At 24.1% G+C, this 25,817-nt stretch overlaps 4 protein-coding genes and 1 long non-coding RNA gene across 9 annotated transcripts; 2 read left to right on the top strand and 3 right to left on the bottom strand.

Annotated features, from left to right (window-relative positions):
• Nucleotides 1-51: 51 nt before the first annotated feature.
• LOC100864539 (lipase maturation factor 2) lies at nt 52-4,067 on the top strand. Its single transcript, XM_003689897.4, has 11 exons — nt 52-172; nt 361-526; nt 670-853; nt 931-1,032; nt 1,413-1,606; nt 1,683-1,861; nt 1,949-2,198; nt 2,269-2,474; nt 2,549-2,789; nt 2,901-3,117; nt 3,190-4,067. The coding sequence occupies exons 2-11, from the start codon at nt 433-435 to the stop codon at nt 3,467-3,469; spliced, it is 1,947 nt and encodes a 648-aa protein (XP_003689945.1). The 5' UTR covers nt 52-172; nt 361-432; the 3' UTR covers nt 3,470-4,067.
• Nucleotides 4,068-4,256: 189 nt separating this feature from the next.
• Nucleotides 4,257-7,359, bottom strand: Pbp95 (proximal sequence element A Pbp95). The gene has a single exon (XM_086903715.1). It carries the CDS (start codon nt 7,121-7,123, stop codon nt 4,367-4,369), a length of 2,757 nt encoding a protein of 918 aa, XP_086759841.1. The 5' UTR covers nt 7,124-7,359; the 3' UTR covers nt 4,257-4,366.
• A 329-nt stretch (nt 7,360-7,688) lies between these two features.
• Nak (Numb-associated kinase) lies at nt 7,689-21,354 on the top strand. 4 transcript variants are annotated; one of them, XM_086903709.1, is made up of 13 exons: nt 7,689-8,120; nt 8,743-8,858; nt 8,975-9,108; nt 9,192-9,303; nt 9,419-9,622; nt 9,691-9,794; nt 9,907-10,039; nt 10,296-10,893; nt 10,960-11,302; nt 11,970-12,108; nt 12,394-12,643; nt 12,733-12,780; nt 17,518-21,354. In XM_086903709.1, the coding sequence occupies exons 1-13, from the start codon at nt 8,006-8,008 to the stop codon at nt 20,100-20,102; spliced, it is 4,881 nt and encodes a 1,626-aa protein (XP_086759835.1). In that variant the 5' UTR covers nt 7,689-8,005; the 3' UTR covers nt 20,103-21,354. The 4 variants fall into 4 exon arrangements, with proteins under 4 accessions (XP_086759835.1, XP_086759836.1, XP_086759837.1 ...); XM_086903710.1 differs by having other exon boundaries at nt 12,736-12,780; XM_086903711.1 differs by having other exon boundaries at nt 11,970-12,099.
• On the bottom strand, nt 13,920-16,225 carry LOC147658204 (uncharacterized). The gene is made up of 2 exons (XR_015290833.1): nt 15,242-16,225; nt 13,920-14,232 (listed from the first exon to the last, which is right to left on the bottom strand). It is a non-coding gene; the product is annotated as an uncharacterized LOC147658204 (long non-coding RNA).
• A 1,132-nt stretch (nt 21,355-22,486) lies between the features above and the next one.
• Nucleotides 22,487-25,815, bottom strand: LOC100867466 (uncharacterized). 2 transcript variants are annotated; one of them, XM_086903750.1, is made up of 5 exons: nt 25,682-25,815; nt 25,194-25,442; nt 23,767-24,105; nt 23,389-23,602; nt 22,487-23,283 (listed from the first exon to the last, which is right to left on the bottom strand). In XM_086903750.1, exons 3-5 carry the CDS (start codon nt 24,096-24,098, stop codon nt 23,065-23,067), a joined length of 765 nt encoding a protein of 254 aa, XP_086759876.1. In that variant the 5' UTR covers nt 24,099-24,105; nt 25,194-25,442; nt 25,682-25,815; the 3' UTR covers nt 22,487-23,064. The 2 variants fall into 2 exon arrangements, with proteins under 2 accessions (XP_086759876.1, XP_031772298.1); XM_031916438.2 differs by having other exon boundaries at nt 25,194-25,720.
• Nucleotides 25,816-25,817: the final 2 nt, after the last annotated feature.

Raw genomic sequence — 25,817 nt, forward strand, 5'->3', positions numbered from 1 at the left:
ATAAATGTAAATATTAATATGTTACTTCTATAATAAGAGATAATCTTTGCCAACTATGTGATATAAAATGAAATCGTATAATATTTAGAAAGAAACAATCACAATCTGATAATTGCATGAACATTGTATTATATAGTTACGAATAAAGGTTACGAATTTAGTTAATTATTTGGTAAATAATATTTTGTTATTTTAAGAAATTTTATTAGAATAATTATCTAAAATAGCGATATTTTCTTTAAAATCATTCATTAATAATAATGTTTAAGAAAACATTTCAAAATATTAATTAAAATTCGAATTATAACTTCTATATACATGTGTTAGTATGTGTTACATGTATATTGTTTCGTGTTGCAGATCTTCTTAAGCATCACATTCGAATATATTCTAATCTTTTAAAATATAGTAAAAAAAGTATAACAATTTACGATGGTTCAAGTTCGATATACTCGTAATTTATTTTTACGGGGAATATGTGTTATATATCTTTTTGCGTTTCTTAGTTTTTATATTCAAATTCCAGGTAAATACAAATGTAAATGTAAAAAATTAAAAGTGTTCAATTTTTATATTTATAAAATTGTATTTGTATAAAAATCTATAATGCTACTGTTTTAACGAAAGTTATTTTTTTCAAATATTTATCTTTTTCTTTTTATGATAAAGGATTATATGGTGATAATGGAATTCTACCAGCTAGAACTCAATTAGATTTGAAAGGTCGCACACCCTTATTTCAAAAATTGAGACAGAAACCAACATTATTGTGGTTTGCTCCTTATTTTGGATTGAATATAGAATACATGCTAGATGTATTATCACTTATAGGAATTGCTCTTTCCTTTGTAGGGTAATATTAATTATTGTTAAAATTTATAGTATATATTTAAATATTAAAAATAATATATATATGATGATTATTTTCAGATTTATTTCACAGAAATTTTGTATTGCATTTGTATTTGCATTACTTTGGTTATTGTATTATTCTCTATATCAAATTGGTCAAACATTTATGTGGTTTCAATGGCAAGTATTAAATCTTAATTTTTTTTGATATTAATCTCTTCTTTTTATATTTATATTTTATATATTTATTATAATAAATACTACTGGTCTTTATGAAAATATTATATATTGTAATATAAAGTAAATATAAATTATAAAGTAATATTAGATTAATTTGATATAAATCATTAATTAATTAATTTTTAAGTAAATTTCATTATTTCTTTAAATCAATTTATTCAGATACATGTAATGCAATGTATCAGATTTTGATTTTTTCTAATTGTATTAAATTACATATAATTAATACTATATTGTAATTATAAAATAAGAATTGGAAAGATATACAATAATTAATCATTTGTAACAAGTTTTATGGATATTTTTGCATATTTTTATAGGGATGTACTTTTATTAGAAGCAGGATTTTTATGTATATTAGTAGCACCATTTTGTTATTCTCAACGTGGAAAAATAAGTACACCAAGTGATGTTGTAACTTTTTGGACTGTACGTTGGTTACTTTTTCGTTTAATGTTTTCTAGCGGAGTAGTGAAACTTACTTCTGGTTGTCCTATTTGGTGGAAATTAGATGGTATAATATTTTGACAAATATTTTTAAATCATAATCAAATGAAAAAAGATTATTCTTTTTTGCAATAATTTTTCAGCTTTAAATATACATTTTGAATCGCAATGTATACCTACTCCATTAGCATGGTATGCACATCATTTACCAACATGGTTTTTACGTTTTACTACTGTGATTGTCAATATTATTGAACTCGTCATTCCATTTTTGTTCTTCTTTCCAAACAGAAAAGTGAGAATAGTAGCATTTTATACACAGGTAATATATGTACTGAATAAAGTCAATATTTTTATTTTTTTTAATATTTAATATATGGTTATTTAATTGTTTATATTGATTAACTAGGTATTTCTTCAAATACACATTATAGCTACAGGGAACTATAATTTTTTCAACTTCTTAACTATATGCTTATGCATCTCTTTACTTGATGATCATTTTTTCTATAAAAGAAAATCTAAAAATGATTCTTACAATATTATCAAATATTTCTCTACAATATTATGTATTTTAGTTTATGGAGGAATTTTTTATGCAACATATATATATTATAATCTTAGATTATCTGATAATTGGACTATTCAAAGTAATATTGGTATGTATATGTTTTCAATACCAAATATAATAAATATTCTTCTTGATAATTACCTTTCGTATTATTTTAGCATTTACTCAAGAACAATTTGATTACATGTTATCACGCGCAATACCACTTTCCATTCACATTGGTGTAGTATCCCTTGCATTTACAATAGCAAATGCAATAGTTGTTTCTTTATTAACTATTAAAGGAATACAAAATAAGATTTTTGCAACATTCGTTACGATTTTTTATACAGCAGCAGTTTGTTTTGTTTTTGCTATAAGTATTGTATGTAATACATGTAATTATTTAAAATTTTAAATTATAATAATATTAATATTATATAATATTTTTACATTTAGGTACCTTATGCTACTTTACATCATACATATAATTCAACAATACCAATTCAATTAAGACAGATGCAAGGAAAAGTAGAATATCTTCATTTGGTAAATAGTTATGGATTATTCAGACGCATGACTGGAGTAGAAGGTAGATTGGAAGTTATCATCGAAGGAAGTAATAATATTGATGGTCCATGGAAAGAATATGAGTTTTTATATAAACCAGGAAATGTTAATAATTCATTACCATTTGTTGGTGGGTAATTTAAAAAATCAATATTTTATATTTTATATCTTTTTAAAACATTTTCAATATTATTTAATATTTTTGATATTAAAATTTTTTTCTTAATCATATTGTTTTCAGCTCCTCATCAACCGCGACTTGATTGGCAAATGTGGTTTGCTGCATTGGGCACATACCATCAAAATCCATGGTTAATGTCATTAGCATATCGTCTTTTGAGAGGTCAACCAGAGATATTAACTTTAATGAATAATGTAGAAAATCCGTTTCCTGAAAAACCACCTAGATATATTAAAGCGAGTCTTTATCGTTATCATTATACTCCATGGAGTCAATCGTATGTATTTATATTCTTTCTTATGTTTCTGATTATTTAATGTTTAACTTTATTAATTTTATTTTTGATTAGATGGAATAAACAAGCTTGGTGGACAAGAGAAAAAATCGGAGAATATTTTCCAATATTTAGCCATGATCATCCACCACTCATTGAATATTTATCAAAAATGAAAATTATTCAAGATAAGCCAGTTTACAAAGTAATAAATGAACCGCTAAAATTATTCCTTGATAGTATTAGATCTTTAGTTCACAAAATTGAAGCTAGTCTTTTTTTGTGGGGAGTTTTTACAGCAGGTTGTACAATTATTGTAACTAGCTATAATAACTCAGTTTTAAAGAAAAAGTAATTATTCGTTTCATTTTTTAACGTTCTCAGTGAAAAATATTCATAATCAATTACATTTGAAAAGATGTGCTTGTGTATAAATGTAATCAAGTTTGGTTGTATCGTGCATATAAATTATTTCTTAAATTATGCATATAGTACATTTTTACAAATACATAAACTTTTTTGCTCTGCTTCTTTCTTTTTTTTTTTTATTTTTATAATATGTAATATATATTTATCACAAATATCAATTAAGAGAAAAGAAAGGAAAAGAATGAATTTATTAGGAAAATATATCATTTATTTCTTATCAAAAATATTATAAGATGTTTATATCAAATTTACCAAAATATCTTTTAACATCTTTATATATTTAAAATTTTTGTTTATTATTTTAAATATAATTGTTCTCCATTATTTTGTTAATATTGTATATTACTTATTACAGCAAATTGCATGCAAAATTTTACTTTTTACATAAATCAATAAATTAAGATTATATTCATTTAAAAAAATAAGTAGTAATAACTTAATATTTATTTTTTTGTGTATATTTTTTAAATATCTATTGAATTATTATGATCTTGCAATATAAATATATATAATATATTGTGAAATATATTTTGTTTATTTTATAAATGAAATTAATTAGAAACTTCATTGATAAATATATTAAAAAATTTAGATTTCTATAATATTATTTTTTGAAGTAATTTAAAAATATAATAAAATGATGACAGCGATTTTCTTATAAAAACTTAATAAAAAAAATTTCGATTATATATTCGGAAATTAATGTAATTTGATTTAATGGAAAAAGATTCGTTTTATTTTATTATGTAGTATATTTTACATATGTAAACAAAAGATTTTGCATTTATATTTTAAAAATGAAAAAAAGAAATTGATTTTTTTATCATCTTAATTTTTTATTATTTTCACTTAACATTTTTAATTTTTTTGTTTTATGTTTATCTAATGTACATGATATTTTAGAAATTTTTCTTTTTGGTGTAATATCATTATATAAGAATGTATCCATTACATAAACTTCAGGCAAAACGATTTTTGATAAACCTATGGGATATTTAAATAATTGTTCTAATCGTGTTTCTAATAAAGTAAATACTTTATAAAATTTATGTGATTGTATAAAAAATCTATTAGGATTATATTTTTCATTTAATCGTTTCAAATACATTAAATTTTTGAAACTTGATAAAGTTGCATGACTAGCATATATCATAGATGTATCATGTTCAGTACCAGAAAAATGTTTTTCTTTAAAATTATTAAATAATATATCATCTTGTTGAATGGTCTGTATACATATTTTTTTATAACATTTGTTTTGAAACTTTATATGTTGAGATTTTACATTATTATTTTCAAGAGATGTATCAATGTCAAAAAGAGTAATTGATTCCACTTTTTCTGATAATCTATCATTTGTTGAATTCTTTTTATCACTATCATTATTAGTATGTCCTTGTAACAGCATTTTTGTTGGAAATTTAGAACAGTTTTGAGTTTTAAATATTTGTTCATATCTTGCATTATTAATTTCAAATAAACGACTAAGTTTTTGAAATTGTAATTCCTCTTCATTGCCACCAATATAGGAAATTACAATATCTGGAGTATTAAAATTTGTAGGTTTTTCAAGCAAAAAATTATTTTTCGCATTTAAATTATAATCAATACATTGACTTTTTTTTGATTTTTTTAATTTTATCTGTGAATCAAAAGGGGGTGGAGGTACAAAATGTGAATCTTTAGTTTCATTCATACCAAACATGCGTGATATATATTTGTTTATCGTTTCAAAGTACTTTTTTTTATCATTTTTTAATTTTATAAAATCTCTTAATGAATATAATAGTTCTTGATCCCTATCATTTAATTTTATGTCACTGATATCATTTGGTATATAAAGTTTGGCATTTAATACTTGTAAAATATTATATAAATTTGTTGTATTATATTGCAATTTCTCCATATTACGAAATTTGCATTTATGTATCAATTTTTCTATTTTATGCCTTGTATGAAAATATTCAATTAATTTTTTATCCAAATCATTGTCATAATCATTACTATCAATATTATTACTAGATTTAAAAATATCCTTAAAAGACTCTTCTTTTTTTTGTTCTTTTTCTTTTTCATTTTCTTCATAAAAATGATGTTTATGTAATTCAAATAAGGAGACACCTCTTTTAATATATTTTTGTAAAGCTTTATATCTATGTCTTAATTGAGTTCTATTTTTACATGAAAATTGTTTAGCTATCATAGACCAATTTGGACCAATATTCTCAAAAAGATTAAGTAATTTTGTGTCTTCTTCAAATGTCCATAAATTCCAGTTTTCAATTTGATTGATAGTTAGTGTTTGATAACGATCATGAAGCTGAACAGTGGATCTATTAGGCATTAATGCAGCTGATATTTTACGAAAATTTGTACCATACTTGATGACAGCATCTTTCAGAATGTTATCTTCAATTTTAGTAAATCTACCTTTTATTAAATATGGTGTTAAACTGTATGTCCATCGGAAATATGCTTGTTGTTTAGTTCTATTTTGCATCCAACTAGCTACATCACCCCAAGGGATAAAATCACCAACTTTAAATATTTCTATTAATTTCAAAAGTCTTTCATCTTCTTCATTTTCCCAAGTGCAATTTCTAATTTTGGGTAATTTTTTTGTTGTATTATATCTAATGAAACATTGATATGCAGTACGATTTGTATTTAATTCTTTAGCAATTTTGTCCCAGTTTTGAAATTTATATTTTTTCACAATTTTTCTAAGTTTAATATCTTCTGATTTTGTCCAATGACTTTTATTAATGTCAGGTTGAAGAAAAACATTCCACATGACAGAACAATCAAGTGGAGAATGAATATCTTCAAAATAAGTAGATGATATTTTAAACCAATCAAATTCTTTTTCTTGCAATCTTTTTGATTTAATCATTTCTAAAAAATTTTTAGGTAGAAATTCTGTTTTTACTTCTTTCTTATCATCATTTTTAGTTTTTAATTTGAACATTTTATTATTAAGTTTTGAACATTCTAATTTTTGAATACATAATACATCTGAAATGGCTTCCTTTTGTATTGCTTTTAAAAGCATATCTCTTTCTTTTTTTGTCCATGAAGAAACTTTAGGAAGATTTCTTAGTTGTAATTCTTTACTGTTTTCTTTTAATATCTCATCTTCATTATTAGGAGCAAAAAAATAATATTTATCTTTAAAATATGGCATACCGGCATTACAAATTAAAATTTTTGTATCTCCAAGTGCATGTTTTTGCAAATTTTTTTCTATTGCTTTTAATTTTCGTTCACATTTTTGAAGTGCAAAGGTTACATGTTTCTTTAAATCCAACAAAGAAGAGACTATTTGTCTGTTAAAATGTAATGTATTGTTATAATTTTCAATATTGTATTCCATAAAATCATTTTCAGTTTCATATTTTTTTTCCAATATACTTCTTTGATTTTTAATAGATACTTCTGAATTATTAATAATTAATTCAATATTATTTGTATCAGAAGTATTTTCAAACTGATCTTCATTTTCACATTTGAACGATATTATACTTTCTAATAATAATATCTTGACTAAATCATTATCATCATTATCTTCATTGGATAACATGTTTATTATGAATAAGCTATTGCTTTGATATTATTTTACAATTAGCATATATTTTGTTATTATTAATTAACAAAGTATATATACTAAAATATTAAATATCCATAAGACATTAATGAAAAATAATGTATTTATTGAAAGACGTTAAGTTTATCGTTAAGTTTTGGTATTTTAACTCCGATATTTTAATTACAGAAAATAAAATAAATGAAATGAACGAATAAAATATTATGCACTTTTTGTAGATTTAATGAAGATTAATTACACTTAAGATTATTTACACTTAAAAATGTATATACATAGCAAATATATTATGAATATCGATATAATTTCCAAAACGCGTTTGACACATACTGTTCTTTCACTAGCACAATATATTGTACAATCATAATGTTGATTGGTTTGACAAATCAATACGGAAAAAAATAAAAATTGTATGTTTAAATAATATTTAATCGTAATTTATTTTAAAGACTCTGTAAAATAAATATACGTAAAGAGCTTACAAATGAAATTAATTTTTTAATTTAAAAAGAAGAATAATTGAAGAAATGAGAAAATGTTGACATTCAAACGGAAGTTGTGCACATATGTTTACGATATAGTTTCTATAAAGTTGTACATGCGCAGTTCGTATGGCCTGAATATGTCGGCTGGGTAAAATACGTTAACTGTTATCATGACTAGAACGATTTCCTTTGGTTAAGTTCATTGCTGTTAAATTATTACGAAAGCTATTGTAACTTAAAAGTTGGGAAGTAGAGATATAATATATATTATTGATTCACTAAGTCAAACTCGCCATATTGTATATTAAAAAATTTAGTAAAGGAGGCCTTATGTCAAGTCAGTTCAACACTGAGAGGGCCGACGACGTGTGCTAATATGAAGAAGCTGTTTTCAAAAATTGAAAACACGTCGAAGGAGCCTAACAGTTACGTAGGAAAAGTTTTCGTGGTAGGACGTTATACTGTCACTGTCGAAGAGGTTTTAGCTGAAGGTGCGTCTTATTATCAACCTTGAATACTCATCACCCCTTCCATTTCATTTGTATACTTGATCATTTCTTACTTTTCTTATACAACTTGTTTATAAAAAGTAAATTGATATTTGATATCGTATAATGAATCACGAATTAAATATACTAAAGTGATTATTAATTCTTAAATAAAATTAATAATATATGTTGCTTGACATCTGAAATGTTTGAGTTGGAACAAATACTTATATTAATAAATGTATATGATGCACCCACACATGCACATGCGCGCGCGCGCACCTACGTTATATATATATATATATAATATACATATATTTTATATATATATATATGTCAAAAAGTATTGATATCGTCAATATTTTGACGATTAATTATAATAATAAAATTATAATAAAGAATTCCCTTTTTTAAAATATATTTTATTTATTTATTTACTTTGTTTTAAAATTTTGTTTTAAGAATTCAAAATTTATATATAAATTAATCAAATAATTGAATAAAAATAAATTATTTTAAAATATAAAATATCTGAATACATGAACATTTAACACAAGAAATTTAATTGATAACATTTGGCAAATATATTATAATTTTATAATTATTTTTAATAATATTATTATAGGAGGATTTGCTATTGTATTCCTGGTAAAATCTTCAAGTGGACGTTATGCACTTAAACGCATGTATGTTAATAATGAACATGATCTCAATGTATGTAAAAGAGAGATACAAATCGCAGTAAGTTTTATATATCTTTTTAGAAATCACAATTATGTTTTCCATAAAGATTTCCTATAAAAAATTATTTATTCTTGTTGATTCTGTGCAAGTTACATTTTTATTTCTATTTTTAGAGTAACTTAAATGGTCATAAAAATATCATAGGATATTTGGATAGCAGTATTACAAACATAGGAGGAGGAGTACACGAACTTCTACTTTTAATGCCTTATTGCAAGACTCAAGTTCTACAAATGATGAATAATAGGTTAAAAATGTGTTAAAGAATTTTCAATAATTATATAAGATATATAGAAGAAAATTTTAAAATAATAACTTAATGTTTTACAGATTACAAACTGGTTTTAGTGAGTCTGAAGTTCTTCAAATATTTTGTGATGTTTGTGAAGCAGTATCTCGATTACATCATTGTCAAACACCAATAATACATAGAGATTTAAAAGTTTGTATTTATATAGATATTTTAGTTTTTATTCAGACTTAATTTAATAATATATAATTTTTATATATTTTACTAATGTAATAATATTTGTTTATTTATTTAACATTCTTTTTAGATTGAAAATATATTATATTCTGATACTGGTCATTATGTATTGTGTGACTTTGGTTCTGCAACTGCAAAAATTCTTAATCCTAGTGTACATGGTGCAGCAATAGTTGAGGAAGAAATTAAAAAATATACAACTCTCAGTTACAGAGCACCTGAAATGGTTGATATGTATTGTGGAAAACCTATTACAACAAAAGCAGATATATGGGTAGAATAAATTAAAAATTTTTAATCTAAAAAATTTATTCGCAGAAATAATATTTCGTAAATTCTTAGGCATTGGGATGTTTGTTATACAAACTTTGTTTCTTTGCATTACCATTTGGGGAAAGTACACTTGCTATTCAATCGGGAAATTTTACGATACCAAATCATTCAAGGTTAGTTTTTTTAATATATATGTTCATTATACATTATTTCTTTATTTATTTTATTTTTAATTTCTTTATTTCATATAATAAAATTATGAGATTAATACTTTATATTATATAGATATAGTAGAAATCTTCATTGTCTGATTCGTTATATGCTTGAGCCGGATTCTGATAATCGTCCCGATATTTATCAAGTATCTATGATTGCATTCCAAATTTTGGGTAAAGAATGTCCTGTACAGAATTTACATGTATGTATATGCATATATTTATTAATTAATTATTCTTTATAAATATATTTGATATGTGTGATGTGTGAATTGATATTTTTAATTGAATAAAGAAAAAATTGAAGATTGATAGCAAGACTATCTATTAGATATTTTCAGATATTTTCATTTATGTAAATTATAAATATGATATAAATATGTACAAATGGATATATATATAACTACATGTATATATTTTACAATTATATTTTTACAATTATATTTATTTATTTTTTAGAAAGTTCCAATTCCAGTTCTGGAATCATTAACATGCCCTCCTATGGAATCTGAAAATGTTAAAAGATCATCATTAGTAAAAACACCAAAACCAATTCCAGTAACTACTGTTGAGGGTACGTCAGTTACGCCAAGACAACGACCAAAAGGACAAGTTGTAAGCACAGGTCCGATTAGTTTAAGTGGTCAAATTGTAAGTCAAATATCGGGTCAAGGAAACCAAGCTCAGTCACAAAGTTCTATAGGAAATACAGTTTCATATGTTCAAATGGGTCAACAACTTGCTCCATTGAATACATCTCAAACTTATGTTGGACAAAGTATGCAATCAAATGTTCAATCATTACCAGTAAATACGCAAGCATCTTCTCATCAAGTTTCAGCGCTTAATCAAGTTTCGCCGCAAATTTGTACAACTAGTCAAAATATTTCTTTTGGACATCAATCGCAAATTCAAAAATCACAATATAGTCAATCACATTGTTCTACAATTAGACGATCTCCTGCAAGTGTTCAAGATACAGTAAATTCATACTTTGATTCAACATTGACAACAAATATAAATGAAGAAAATTTAGAAGCGCTATTTCCACCATCTGGTAAGAATTTATGCCTAAAAATTTCTTCTTTCATTAGTATATATGTTCAGATCATTCTATTTACAGGTTATCCAGATCCGTTTAAAGATGATAGTCGAGCTATGCCACCACCTGCAAAAATACCACCACCTGTTGCTCCTAAACCTAAAATTCTGCCCAAAATATCAAGTATTTCTGCTAATTGTCCGCCTCCTAAATATATACCTCTTACTTCGTTAACATCGAAATTGAATACTCCAACTGGGCCTAATAAAGCCACTCCTGTAATGGTACCAACATTACCGAAACCAGTTAATAAAACTGAGAGTTTGAGTCAGAATATAAGTTCAAGTACTTCTCCACCTGATAGTCCAACATTATCTTCTGTACGTCATAGAAGAAATGTTAGTGATACAAGTGCTTTCAATAAGTAAGTTTCTCTCTCTCTCTCTCTCTCTCGCGCGCGCGTATATATATAAGGTATTTTTTAATAAATAGAATCAAAAAAATTTTATGACTCAAAATAAGATAAAAAATCAGAATAATGAAATAACGTTTATTATTCATTATTTTTAAAAAAAAATTTAATTTGAGAATTAATTGAATATGTATAGTCTAATTTATTATTGATGGAATATATTTCAATTTAATAGAATACTTTAATTTAATTATATTATTTTGAAAATCTCGAACAAAAACATGTTATTTTATTATTATTTATTTGTTTTTATATATAAAATAGTTTTTTATTATATTATGCACATACATATATTTATCAATTATCCAATTATATCGAATCAACTTTATGTATTTGAAAAATTTATGAATTTAATTTTATTGAAGATAATTTTAATGGAATTTTATTATTTTCTATCTTTGTTTTATTTTGTGTCATAGAATCTTTATATCATATAAATTATAGAACATTTATATAAATATAAAATATATAAACTAATATTTTTTTTATAAATGTAATATGTACAAAATAATTATTGATTATTTTTAAATACATATAACATATATTAATAGTAATAAATTTTTTTTTTTTTCATAAAATTAATTTACGAAAATTTACAAAGCATTTTTGTTATTCATAGAGCATTTGCAAGCGAAACAACACAATTTCTAGCACCATATGAAGCTTCAGTAAAATCACGTTCAGAAGATGCTAGTACTCCTGAAGTTTTAACTGGTGTAAGGCTTTGTCTAGGATCAAGCACTTCGCATGTACGTATTGTAAGTACATAAAGTGCACTGATTTTTAATGATTTTCTTTAATATTAATTTTATTTTCACATTGTTTAATCTTTGTTTTTTTTATTTTAAAACAATCTTTATAAATATTTTATTGTTTTTATATAATTCCATTATGATTTAAGTTTGTGATAATTATAAATATTTTAAATTATATAATTTATGGTTTTTATTTTCTGTGCAGCACTCATATTAGAAATGCATAGGACAATAAATTATATTTTATTATAGAAATTTATTAAAAAAACTTATGATATTTCCAATCAGGGAGAACTTTCAAGTATAACTGCTACTGAAGGAAGATCATTAAGTGCAGATGTAGCAGCTTGGAATCCATTTGAAGATGTACAACCTTTCAATCAATTAACAGAAGATCATATTTTTGGTGCTGAATTTGATAAAATTAGAAGAGGAAGTAATGCAAGTATCAGTGGTGTAAAAAGTCGCGAAAGTCTTGTTATGACATATGCAGAGTTACCAGAAGATCCATTTGAATCTGCACCTTTTAGTTTGCCAAGTAAGTGCGTTTGAATGATTAAATTTAATTAATTGAATTAGTTGATGATGATTTTTAAAAGACATTTCTTTATCGTTTGTAATTTTTAGCAGGAAAGAAGAACAAAATTGGATCAAAGACTGCTGCACTTGCTGGAGGTAATGCATAGACTGCTTCGCATACATTCTTATTCCATTTTCCTTTTTCTCCTTTATGAATATGCAGCAGAATTTAACAAATAATACGTAATGTATTTAGATGAATTAAGCATAATCGATATTTCGTATTCTTCCTTTTCTTTTTATCTTTTTTCTATCTTTTTCCATCCCTTCTCTCTCTCTCTCTCTCTCTCTCTCATTCTCTATATCATTTTCCATCAAGTCATAGTTACGTAGTGTACTCAGATTACATAATTCTTCCTAAGTTTTCAAGTAACTTTTTTAAAATAGATTTTTGTCGAAGATGGTAAAACTATCTTATTCAATATGTTGATTAATGTGATATGAATAATATAATTTATAAAATAATATACTGATACGTTGACAGAAACAAAAGTTGCAAAAGCGAATTACAAATTACGTTCCTAAATAGATCGTTTTAAAATTATGTACTAATTACTTGCAAATTTACTAGAATTAAGAATGAATGATATATAGGAAACTTTAATGCCAGTTTATTTTATCTGTGCTTAAAAGTTTGAAACAAAAGAATAATACAAAATAACTTATTCTATGTACGTTGTAGACGATCACAGTAATACAATTGTGCATGATTATTCTTATATAATTACACTACGATTTTTCGATTTGAAAAATGATCGAGTTACCTGTGATAATGATAGAAGAGAAGATTTCATTTTATTAAAAAAACATAAATAAATTAAAGAATTATAACAGTGATTGAAATTTCATTATTTTGTTTTATCAACATTATTTTTCATCATTTTGAATTTATATATATATATTATACATATATTCTGTTTTTAAGTCATGACGCACAGAATGGAATAATAGAACAATAATGTATACAAAATTTTTGCAAAATTTAGAGCTATTATAATATGAAAAATGATAATTATAACAAGAAAAAAAAGATAAAAAAAACTAAAAATAAAAAATTATTGTCAGTTAACTTTCATATGCTTTTAATGATGACCAAAGATAGAGGAATAAGTTCTAATAAACGTTCTATCATATACAATGAATACAAAAAAAAAACAGGAGAGGGGTGGTAGAAAATATTGTACAGAATAGGAAGGAACAGAATAAGAATCCTCGGAAAGAAAAAACAATATACATAAAGGACAAGAAACATGTTGTGTATAAATTGTAAAGATTACAATTGATAAAGTATCAATAATTATTGTATACGAATGAAAAATTGATTTCGATATTTGTGAAATACAGGTTACGATTGTTATTTTGAAAAGATTTCAATTATAAAAAAAAAAATATTACATACCTAATATATTGAAATTTAAACTCACTCTTTTATTGTGTTTATCGAAAAAAAATTTGCGATATCGTTATTGCTATCTGATGTATTATTGTATTATATTCGTATGTTTATTAAATAATACACTTGGAATGATGTTTCTCGTGGTTGTATATCTGTAGATACATTAAAAGATTACGGATATAAGAATTGAATAAATGATGGTTATAATATTGTAATACTTGGTAATAAGATGATATTTCACGTTAAAAATAATTTTATGATTATATTGATTATATTGATTATAAATTGTTCATAAAATATGTGTTATGACATGCTTTAATTTGGTTTTTATATCAAGAAACTGGCATACAAAATAATAAGTTATGTACGTATTTATGTACATATAGCATACTTTCAATGTTAATTCATATAACTTGAATTTTAAGTTTGAGAAATTCCGAATAGAAATATATGTTATTATGGAAATAAGATAAAGTAAATGTGTTTTTGCAATATTCATTTCTTGTAACATAAATTATCTCATTCCTTTTAACAAATTGTACACATTATATTCAAATAATGTGATCATAATATAATCTTAATTGAATAGCATGTTATAGATATAGTTGCATGGACAGATTATTCAATTAAAATAAATTCATAAAATTAGTTTCGTAAAATTAAATATGAAAATGAAATTTATATTATTTTCAATATATAATAGATATGTGTATATATGCGCACACATACATTATGAATTGTTCTAAGAATAATGATGCCAAAAATAATTTATATATGTAGTATTGAACAATGTACGTATTTATATGATGTGATCCATCGATTATGAATTAAACAAAGTTTGATCTATAAAATTTAGAAGAAATTAAATTCAATTACATAAAACTAAATCACTTTAAATAAATTCAAGAATGTATCAACAATAGTATGCACATCATAATTTATCATTTATTTTATATTAATTTTATTAATCATTTGTTGAATATACAACAAGTAGATAAATGGGAAAGATAAATTATAAATATTTAAAATCAAAAAATAGGTAACATGCAATTAATAGTAAGTGAAAATAAATAAGTTTCTTTTTTTTTTTTAACAAGTAAAATGTGTATATATATATATATAAGAATATAATAATATTTATATACTATAGTATTCACTTACTGTTTCTTTCATTCTTTTATTTAGAAATTTTTTTTTCCTTTTTTTTTATTATTTCTAGAATAATGTCTCTCTTTCTTTTCATTTAATTTCTTGTTTTCCTTTCCATTCATTAATCTTTTCCTTTTAATTTAATCTTAATTACTTACTAATTTACTTATTCATTTTCTCCTTTATTTTCTTTACAATTTATATGGTATTTCTTATAATATTCAGTAGTTCCATCATAATTTATTACATTTTATTTTTTCTGTTCCTCTATAATTAAAATGTTTCAACAAAATATCAAACACTTTTTTTCATGTAGTCAAATATTTCATTATGTATATCTTGCATCATGTATATGTACGCATATGATTCTAATCGAACAAGCTAATATCTAATTTATTTTTTATGTCTTCATGTATTGACAATTGATTAAGAAAATGTAAATAGAATAATAGCTTACGATCATTCAAATATTATTGAGACAAGATACTTTATTGCTATTAAAAATCAAAGGCAATAAAGATTCTTTTCATTTTTTTCTTTTTTTTTTTTTTTCTTTTTTTTTAATCGATATCTTTTAATATATTTATATTTAATTTTTCACTGTCTGGAACACCCTAATGAGTTTGGGAGGCATAAAAAATCGTTTTTTGATTGATACATTCACAATTTATCGTTTGTAAAGAAATATCGAAATATCAATATTTGTCCTACGTCGTTTGCCTTCCATAGTGTCTCCGTGTCTTCTGAACATATACATATAAAATATAAGATTCTTGTACGAAGGTTGCCGATGACACATTATGATTCAATTTGTTACTGTTGTGATATTTTAATTTCGAATATAATAAGGTATCCATACAATATAATAAGGTAACAAATCACTATATGTGCACTTGAATCAGAATTAATAAACGCGACGCGTGAGCACCATAGGAGGCCGACAATCCTGGGCATCCCATATTCGCTGTATTAAAACAATGTTACAGCAATAAACATAAACATTGATATCTGGTGTATGGAGTATTGTTTTTTTCGAATACATAAAACGCAGCAATTCTTTGTCCGTTGAATGATTCGACGCGAGAAAAAATATTATCTCGTGTCTTAAGTTTTAATTAATTAAAAAAAATAATCATTTCTATGCCACAATGTATGTATGTATGTATGTATATATGTATATATATATATAAAATACTATTTGAATCATATTAATTTGATATAAAGATCATTACTGCGTTTTTATCCTTAAACCCCTAAATCTGATTAGGACTGTTCCAGACCATATGGTGTTAGTATGATGTAGCGCGGTGATGGTATTAACCAATGTTATATGAAATATTTAAAAAAAGCAAACTATATATAGAACAAAAATGAAGCTGAGATTAGAATCAGAAGGAAGAAGAAATAGAAGGAAAGAATATTGATAGTTCATAATATATCTAATGTTATAATTATGTACATATTAAATTATGTTAAGCGTTCAAATATTATAGAAGTACAATGCACCGTGACAGACCTAATCAGATATCTCTATTTTTTTCTAATTTAATTTAGATATTAATTTAGAAATACAGAGAATAAAATACAGTATATTGATAAAAATATATTTGAATGGTTTTTTCGTGATAAGAATAATGGATTGTTTAATACAACAATAATAATATATATAAAATAGATATCGAATATTCAAAAAAAAAAAAAAAAATAGAAATTTTGCGACTAGACATGATGCAACGTTTTTTATCTGTTTTATATAATATAATTATACATATATATCAAATATTTGTTTATATGGATAGAAAGAAAGAAAATATGGAAAATTTATTCGTTGATATTGATAAGTTATTAAAATGTTTAAATGTATGATATTAAATCAAATAATTTCGTGATAGTACTCATATGTGTATATCGTAGGTAAGTATAGCTTCAGTACAACAGTTTCAACTGTTTTAAACAGAAACTTTTATAATATAATATAAATATAATATAATGATATATATTGAATATATTATTGATAAGAAATATCAATTATTTTGTTACTACTGTTCTCTCTCTCTCTCTCTCTCTTTTTCTTTTTCTCTCTCCTTTCGTTTGTTTCGTTTACTATATCGAAATGAAAATTTTGAAAAATTTTATCGAATTCATTATGATATTGTACAAATCGATACGCCATCATATCTACAAAAGTTAATAACTATCGAAAAGTTAATAACTATATCGTATAAAATTCCGTTTATTGCGTAAAAAATATTTAATCCTATAAATTACGGATACGTTTTTTTTTTCAGGCAAATTACAAGTAAATGGTAGATCAAGGATACCTTCGAAACAATGGAATTCAGGATTCGAACGAGCTGAATTGGATCATAGAATGATGCCTTTAACAGGAAACAATCCTATTTCTCCGCCATTTGTTCGAATTCCCATAGAGAATCGGTCCAAATACGAAAAGTTAATATTCAACGCTGGTGATATATCCAGTGACAGTGATAAAGATTTATCTCAAGAGCGTATAAAGCAAAAGAGAAAAAGGGTCAAAAATGTGTTACGTCGGAAGAAAAAAGTGCAAAATACGAAAAACACCATGCACCAAGATTATAACGAATCGAATGATTCAATAAGTTTAGCTAATAATTTTAAAACGATTAACGATAATTTATATAGTCATATTAATTATAATAACACTATTAAATCTAATGGCATTGGAAAAAGTGACGAAAAAAGCAATATTGGAAATGAAGATAATGTGGATGAGACAGAGGAAGAGGGAAAGAAAAAAGAAAGAAAAGAGGACGAAGAAAAGAAAGAAATAAAAGAAGAAAACAAAGGAGTGAAAGAGGAAGAAGAAAAGGAGGAGGAAGTGGAAGATGAGAAAAAGGAAGAAGATGAAGAAGACGAGGAGGAAGATGATGATAATGACGATGATGATGATGATGATGACAACGACGACGCCGAAGATGATGAAGATGACGATAAAGATAACGATGATATCGATGATAATAATAATGATAATGAGAATGAGAATGAAAAAGATAAAGACAACGATAGTGAGAATGATGAAAAATACAAGAAAAAAAATGAAACAGTTTCGGAAAATATACAAATTTATGGCAATTCCATTCAACATTCGGAAAAAAATATTATGAATGAAAAAGATTACAGAACGAAGAAATCGAAAAAATATTATCGAGGACAACGATTGTCAGCCAATAGAGATCCAATAGTTGGACATCAATACGGAGAAAAACCACTTTTATTGGATGATGAACTCGATTCAGAATCGAAACTGGAATATTTTCATGGTGATCCATTCATTATTGATGATCAATATGACTCAAACTCTCAATTGTTAAATAAGATAGATTCGTTAGAAAGAGAAAACGAGAAAATGAAACATTTAAATAATTTATTAGAAAAATCTGAAAAAGATATTTTTGCTTTAGCTCCTTTTCCAAAATCATCCAGTTATTTAAAAAAAAATAATAATTGTCAAAAGAACAATGAATTTAAAAATATAGTTCCCATTATTTTTGATTCAAGAGTTTCATCTCAGGAATCAACAGATTTTAAAAGCAAATCACTTTCAAAGTGTAATTCATATCAAAAATATACAAGTGTTGCGGAAGAAAAGATAGATGTTGATTTTTTGGAAAAAAATAATCAGCGATCATCGATTGAAATAACCTTAATTAAAACTCATCGAGATTTTGAAAGAGAAAGAAACATTATTCAAGATCAAAAGAAGAGAGAAATGGAAGAAAATGGAAGAGGAGAAGAAGAAAGATTAGAGATGAGTGGACAAGAAGATAAAAGTGAAGAAAAAAAAGAATATAGGATAGGGAAAAAAGAAGAAATAGAGGAAGAAAATGAGAAAGAGAATGAAAAAAAAAAAGAAACAGAAGAAGAAGAAGAAAATATAGAAAAAGATTTATTTGGTTCATCGCCATTTAGCCCAAATAGTTTTGTAATAAACAGTCAATTTCAACAGTCATCTCTTGCTTCCATTCGTACCCTACAATCTTCATCAAATATTCAAGAAGCTACCGTTGTCTCCTCATCTACAAAAATAATACCAAATTCAAAATTTGACAATGTTTCCGCGAGCAACAAATATTCGAATACATTTGCGAATATTTCAAAAGATCTTTTTGGTTCTGTTCCGTTTGATGAATTTACATATCTACAATTGAATGAAAAAGAGAAATATGACTTGTTAAAAAAGAGAAATGAAACTCAGATTCCATTTATTCAACCATCATCATCACGATCAGTGACGCAGGAGCCGCAACCACAGCCACTGAATTTTGGCGGATCAATTGGGGACAATACATTACTATTGAATAAAGTACTATCACCAGATGCTACCACTACTATCAAATCTACATCTACTTTACAAGAGGTATATACTATTAAACCGGTTCAACATACTGCACGAATTACTGTTCAAACAGTGAATAGTGTATCGAAACCAGATATTATACCAAATATTGTTTCGCCTATGTCACCTGAGCCATTGGTAGCTACCGATGATCATGATGTATCAAGGCATAAAAGAGATAAATTTACCAAATCAGAGAAAGCGAAATATCGTTTAATCAATGAAAATCACAATGATGTTAGCGATATATTATCATCATCGAGATTGAGTCACAAAACTAAATCGATAGGTTACAGTAAAAAAACTTCAAGAATAAAGAAATATTCTGTAGTGAGCACAGCCGCTGGTTTTAGTAACATGAGTTTCGAAGATTTCCCAAGCGATGAGAATGAAGAAAAACAAATTAGGAATACAAAAATTGCGCCTTTTGAAGTCATCAGAGAACCTGAGAAACGATTTGGATCGTTAAAGAGAAAAAGTAATCCATTTTCTTGAGAACTAAAAATAATGTAAAAAAAAAAAAATAGTCTTGCTTTATCAACGATTCTTTAACATAGAATCACAGTTGAACGATTACACAGTTGTTATATCATCCATTACATTAAATGCTGAAAGCGGAAAAAGAGGAGAAAGAGAAGGCAATAATTCATCGCTGTAACCTCTATGGTAAATACAGGATCAAGTGATCAAGTTGGCCTGGATATTATGTCGAATAGGATGGAAATTACTAGATGTAATTAGTCTTATTAAATTAGTTTTTCACATTAAATCAACATATTAAAATGCTATGAAAAAATGTAATATAATGAAAATAGAAGCGAAACAAAAAAAGAGTGGAAGTATGAAAGAAACAAAAAGCGGATAGTAAATAGAAAAAGCGTGTATCTATTTTTGTAGTTAAAACTTTATACTATGTTTGTACTTTGAAATTTGTAGGTTTCTACTATTATGATCTATAATTTGTTACAAATGATGCAATTTTTCTAAAATGAAAAATCAAATGGCAAACATGATCAAATGAAACGCATTCTCAATAAATATACCTTAGCGTTATGTATTTTGTAATTTATAAAATTTATTCAAAAAAGTAATTTTAAGAATATACAAGTAAATATATGTACTTGATACCGATCCAATTGCACTTTATATTATGTATTAATATCATTATATTGTATACATTGAATATCTTTTTCCGTTATATAAATGAATCGTTATAAGATGTAACAAAATATTTTTTAATTTATCTATTTATTATATCAACATGTATGCGTGCAACTTTCCATTTAATCGGCACATGCGTGCATATGATTTATTAGAAATAAACTGAATTCGTGATGCAAGTTAGTATATATATAAGAATTTAGCAATATTATATATATATATATTTTAAAACTTTATTTAAATATTCATTATTATCCTTATTGTCACCTCTAATAGAATACTTTATTAAAGTTGATAAATATAGGTGCAGCTTAAAAATTATTAAATTGAAATAGTACATATTTATGGTTTGATGCAATTTTTCACTCGATTGTAAATATTTTTTTTTGTACCAATGCTTTTCATGTATATATACATATAAATCTATTATTAATAGAATCATAAGTGAATTATTATAACACATATATTGCAAAATATGATTTTAAAAAGTGATAAATGCTAAAATGAAAATTGTTAGGAAAAATTATCACATAACTGTATCAAAGATTATCTATCGATGATAATACATGTCCTATATTAGTATCAATGTGGTATTGTTTTTTTTGTTCTCTCTCTCTCTCTCTCTCTCTCTCTCTCTCTCTCTCTCTCTCTCTCTCTGCATCTTAAGTGATGTAATAATCTATCACAATATTAGACATTTATTTATTCATTTTAATGTGATCTATATATACATATAATGTATATTGTAATATTTAGTAACGATAAATGTACGATAATAAAAGTATGCATGAAAATAAATATGTTTATTTACAAAAATGATATTTATAAAATGCATAATTAACATATTACGATAAAATATATTTCGATAGATTTAAATGATTTAGTATATATTTTATTATTCTATACGTAATATTTTGCATTTTTTATATATTTAAATATATTGTTATACATATTCTGCTTGACTTAAAGCATTAAGATGAATATAAAAAGCTTAAGCTTATTATTTATTACTATATCAATTTGAATTTGATTCTAACGATATATATTTCTAATTTTTATTGACAAAAATTTTTGATATATTACAATTATTTCAAATATTTCATATATTAAATAAAAAAAAAGAGAGAGAAGGAAAATCAAGATAATTTTAATTGTAAATAACAACTACTTTTTTAAATATATCGACGATAATTACATCGTTCTAATATAAAAAAAAACATTTGAACATTTTCTTCTATCACATTTTATTATTAATATTATCATGTTTTGAAAAAATTCATTTTTTTCAAATATTCATATTTTGAAAAAAATATAATTCGTTCTGATAACATTAAAAAAATATATAAAAAAGAAGAGAATATGAAAAGAAAAAAGAAAAAAAGAAGAAACATAAATTTTAAAATAATGAAATAATGAAAAATTTTAAACTGCAAAAATTAAAATTTTTTTCTATTATTAATAATAATATTAATGGAAAAAATAATTTAATATTATTTTTGTAATATAAAATTTAAAAATAATTGTAAAGCATTTTTCGAAAATATATTTGTTATATATAAAAATATTCTTATTTAAGAGAAAAAAAAATCAATAGAATTTATTTGTATATTGGAGAATATATGTAATATTTTATTAACTAATTAATCTCGGACAATATATATGCGCATACTATAATAATTATATATATATATATAAAAGAAATTTGTGTATAAAGTAAATATATTTTTAAATTTTATTTAAATATTATTATTCTTCACATTAAATATTATAATGTTATAATTGTCAGTGTTATTTCAATAAATAATGTTCTCTTCCTTTTCTTCCTTTGGCTCTTTTTTTTCTTGTATTACTTATATCATACTTATATCTTGTATTACACGCAAGTATTACTTACACATATAACTTTTATAATCGTAAACATTAAAAAAAAGCTTCAATTTAAATATATAAACAATATAAATAATAAACACACACATACATATCTGAACATCATATCTAACATAAAATTGAAAAATGTGATGTTTATAATGATATAAAGATGCATTTAGTATAATTATAATGCAGTATAATTAATAGTAAAATTGAAAAAGAATATAATCATTTGTTTTATAAATGTTATAATGTTATAAAATTATTTTATTTTTATTTGAAGTAATAATGAAAAAGAAATAATGAATCGATGATTAATAATTATATTTATAGGGTTAGGTCAACTATAGGGTTTGAACTATTAATATTTGACAGTTTATTGCGTTTAGAAATGTTTTCTAATCGATAACTTTTGATCGATAACTTATTAACAACAACGAAATCTTTTGCGCGCCATAATGATGTTCAGCAAGAACGCAAATGTCCAAGCAAAGAAATTGAACCATGTTGAAATAATAGCTAATCGAAAAGCAAAACCAGTATCAATCTCTTTATTCATTATCCATTTATCATTATTTGCTATATCCGTTTGTAAATAATCCATAAAATCAAAGATCGCCCCGCAAGAAAGTCTGTTACGAATAACCTGTAGAAAGAAGAGGGAAGAATGTGATCATTGTGCAAATGAATGAGAGATGAAAATAAAGAAAAGAATTGGATTTTCCTGGATAATGTATATCATAAGTTCTACCTCGGCTTCACGTCCGGAATTTAAAAGATGTATTAGTCTTTTTCTATATTGGTCACAACTTTTGTAATAACCATCAGTCATCACTATTGCATGAGCTAATGACAAACAGCAAAGTAATATTGTAAGGAACACAGCAGGTATCCATTGTTTATACGGAGTTCGATTTTTAGATCTTATTACCACTGTTGTTGTTGCTTTGCTGCTATTTAAATTTCTGCGAAGAATATATACAATGATCTAATTTCTAACAATTTAAACTATATTCATATATAAATGAATTGACATTACTCGGATTTTATGCAAATACAAATATATATATATATATATATATAGTACATAAAATAAAAATTGAATTTTATATGATATCAATTTCCGTACCTGTTAACATCATTATAGATTTGTACAGGCGCATCTAAATTTCTATTAATACAACTTCTATATCCATGATATCCACCGAGACATAAACCGATTACAATTGTAGGAATCAAACCATATACGCCAAAATAACAAAATTTCTCATCACCTCCCATAAAATTAGTGAAGGTATTGATACTATATAATATGCAGCCGCAGTCGATGCTATCGCAAACATCCAAGGTATATGTCCAATATTGCCAAATGGTAACCAAACAGATCAAAGACGTCACCGATAAAATTGCACAGGAAATATATAATACGCTAAGTATTTGTTCCGCTTGTTCTTCTTTCATTTTATTTCTTTGATAAAGAACAAATGAAAATTTATAAATCTGATCTAAATAATGCATTTAATAACTTGATATTCATCTCTTTATTTGATTTCTAAATATCGATTATATTTTCCTAAAATATGCTATTTCATTTTTATCATCTTCGTCTATTTAATTTTTTTATTACTATAATTATTTCCTCCTATTAACATATATTAATCATTATATTCTCATTATATACTCATAATTTTCACTTGATTCATTTAAATTAAGTAATAAAACATAATCAAATTACTATTGAAGATTTTTATAGAATATTTTTTTTCTAAAGCATAATTTTGCTTTGAATGTTTTTGAATTTAATTCTATCATGTAAAATGATCGAATGAAATATGTTTAAAAAGTGCTAGAATAAAATAGCGATTAAAAAGAAGTGTAAAAATAAGAAAGAAAATAGATATTAATACGATAAGGAAGAATAGAAAAATGAGAAAATGAAAATGAGTAGGTAAACTGTTTGAAAAAAGACTCATTATATATTAAAAATATTGAAAAAATAACATTTAACACACGTATACACATAAAAGCGAATTTAAAATTTTATATTTTAAATATGCATCATGGATGATTTAATCACATAATAAAATTTAAAATATAAAATATTAGAAGAGAAAAGAACATTAAATTCATCAATAATGAATTCAAGAAAATATATTTATGTATATGCTTTCGATATATTTATAAGTATTAATGAAATTTGTTGTAGAAGATTCTGATATGTAGTTACAAGAATTATTGAATAAATTAAATTCAGTTTGATTTTTTTTTTTCATTTAGAAAATTAATTTCTTGATACAAAAACTAAATTATAGTTTTGTAACATATAATAAATTGAAAATTTAAAAATCGAAAAATTTATTAATTATGATATTACTTAATTAAGATATTATTCTAAATGATTTTCATTATTTTTTATTTTTATATCGGAATCGTATTAAAACTTATTATAATGATTATAATATGTGTTTCAATCGTAGCTACTAAAACTACATATCTATTTTTTCACAATGCGCTATTTTTGTGGCATAATTGAAAAAATGTTTAATAATATCTTACCTCAGTTTGATATATAAATTTATTTGATGATGAATCTTTAAATATTGCACTTTATAAAGGAAGTTTCTTTCCTTCTTTTTTTTCTCTCTATAAGATTGTAATTCCAAAATATATTTCTCTGCTAAAATATTTTCTTCTTGTCGACTGGTAGAACTTTAACACATTGAAATATTTGTGTATTTATGAATACCGCCTGTTCCTTGTTCAAATAAGCCGAGAATTTTTCACTAATATTTATCGATGCAATATCTATATATATAAACGTCAAGGATTGCATTAAGTAAAATATTTAAATATTTACATCTTATTATTACTTTTCATAATAAAAAAAAAAGTGTTAAAATATTTTTAACTAGTATTAAATTGATGATTATAATATGATAATATACGACAATACGATAATATCAATGAAAAATTATTATCTTTGTTTTTCTATTTTCATATTTTTTACCGATTTATATTATTACATATGTATATTATATACATACTTTTAATGACATCAATTATAAGTAATAATATTCCTGTTCACATTTTCTCTTTTTTGTAGTATATATATATATAAATCAGATTAAACTGTATGACCGATGAAACGCGAAAATGTTTGAGATAAACCTTGATAAGATT

The sequence above is a fragment of the Apis florea genome, unplaced genomic scaffold, assembly GCF_048593485.1.
Source record: "Apis florea isolate Af1SG1 unplaced genomic scaffold, ASM4859348v1 contig_2293_pilon, whole genome shotgun sequence".
Lineage (NCBI taxonomy): Eukaryota > Metazoa > Arthropoda > Insecta > Hymenoptera > Apidae > Apis > Apis florea.

Coding starts and splice junctions, on each gene's coding strand:
- LOC100867466 (XM_086903750.1), bottom strand. CDS start 24,098: ATGAAAGAAGAACAAGCGGAACAAATACTTAGCGTATTATATATTTCC. Junction 23,603..23,766: donor ATCTATAATGATGTTAACAG/GTACGGAAATTG, acceptor TATTCTTCGCAG/AAATTTAAATAGCAGCAAAG. Junction 23,284..23,388: donor ATTCCGGACGTGAAGCCGAG/GTAGAACTTATG, acceptor TTCTTTCTACAG/GTTATTCGTAACAGACTTTC.
- Pbp95 (XM_086903715.1), bottom strand. CDS start 7,123: ATGTTATCCAATGAAGATAATGATGATAATGATTTAGTCAAGATATTA.
- Nak (XM_086903709.1), top strand. CDS start 8,006: ATGAAGAAGCTGTTTTCAAAAATTGAAAACACGTCGAAGGAGCCTAAC. Junction 9,304..9,418: donor TAATACATAGAGATTTAAAA/GTTTGTATTTAT, acceptor CATTCTTTTTAG/ATTGAAAATATATTATATTC. Junction 10,040..10,295: donor GTCCTGTACAGAATTTACAT/GTATGTATATGC, acceptor TTTATTTTTTAG/AAAGTTCCAATTCCAGTTCT.
- LOC100864539 (XM_003689897.4), top strand. CDS start 433: ATGGTTCAAGTTCGATATACTCGTAATTTATTTTTACGGGGAATATGT. Junction 527..669: donor TTTTTATATTCAAATTCCAG/GTAAATACAAAT, acceptor TTTATGATAAAG/GATTATATGGTGATAATGGA. Junction 1,033..1,412: donor ACATTTATGTGGTTTCAATG/GCAAGTATTAAA, acceptor ATATTTTTATAG/GGATGTACTTTTATTAGAAG.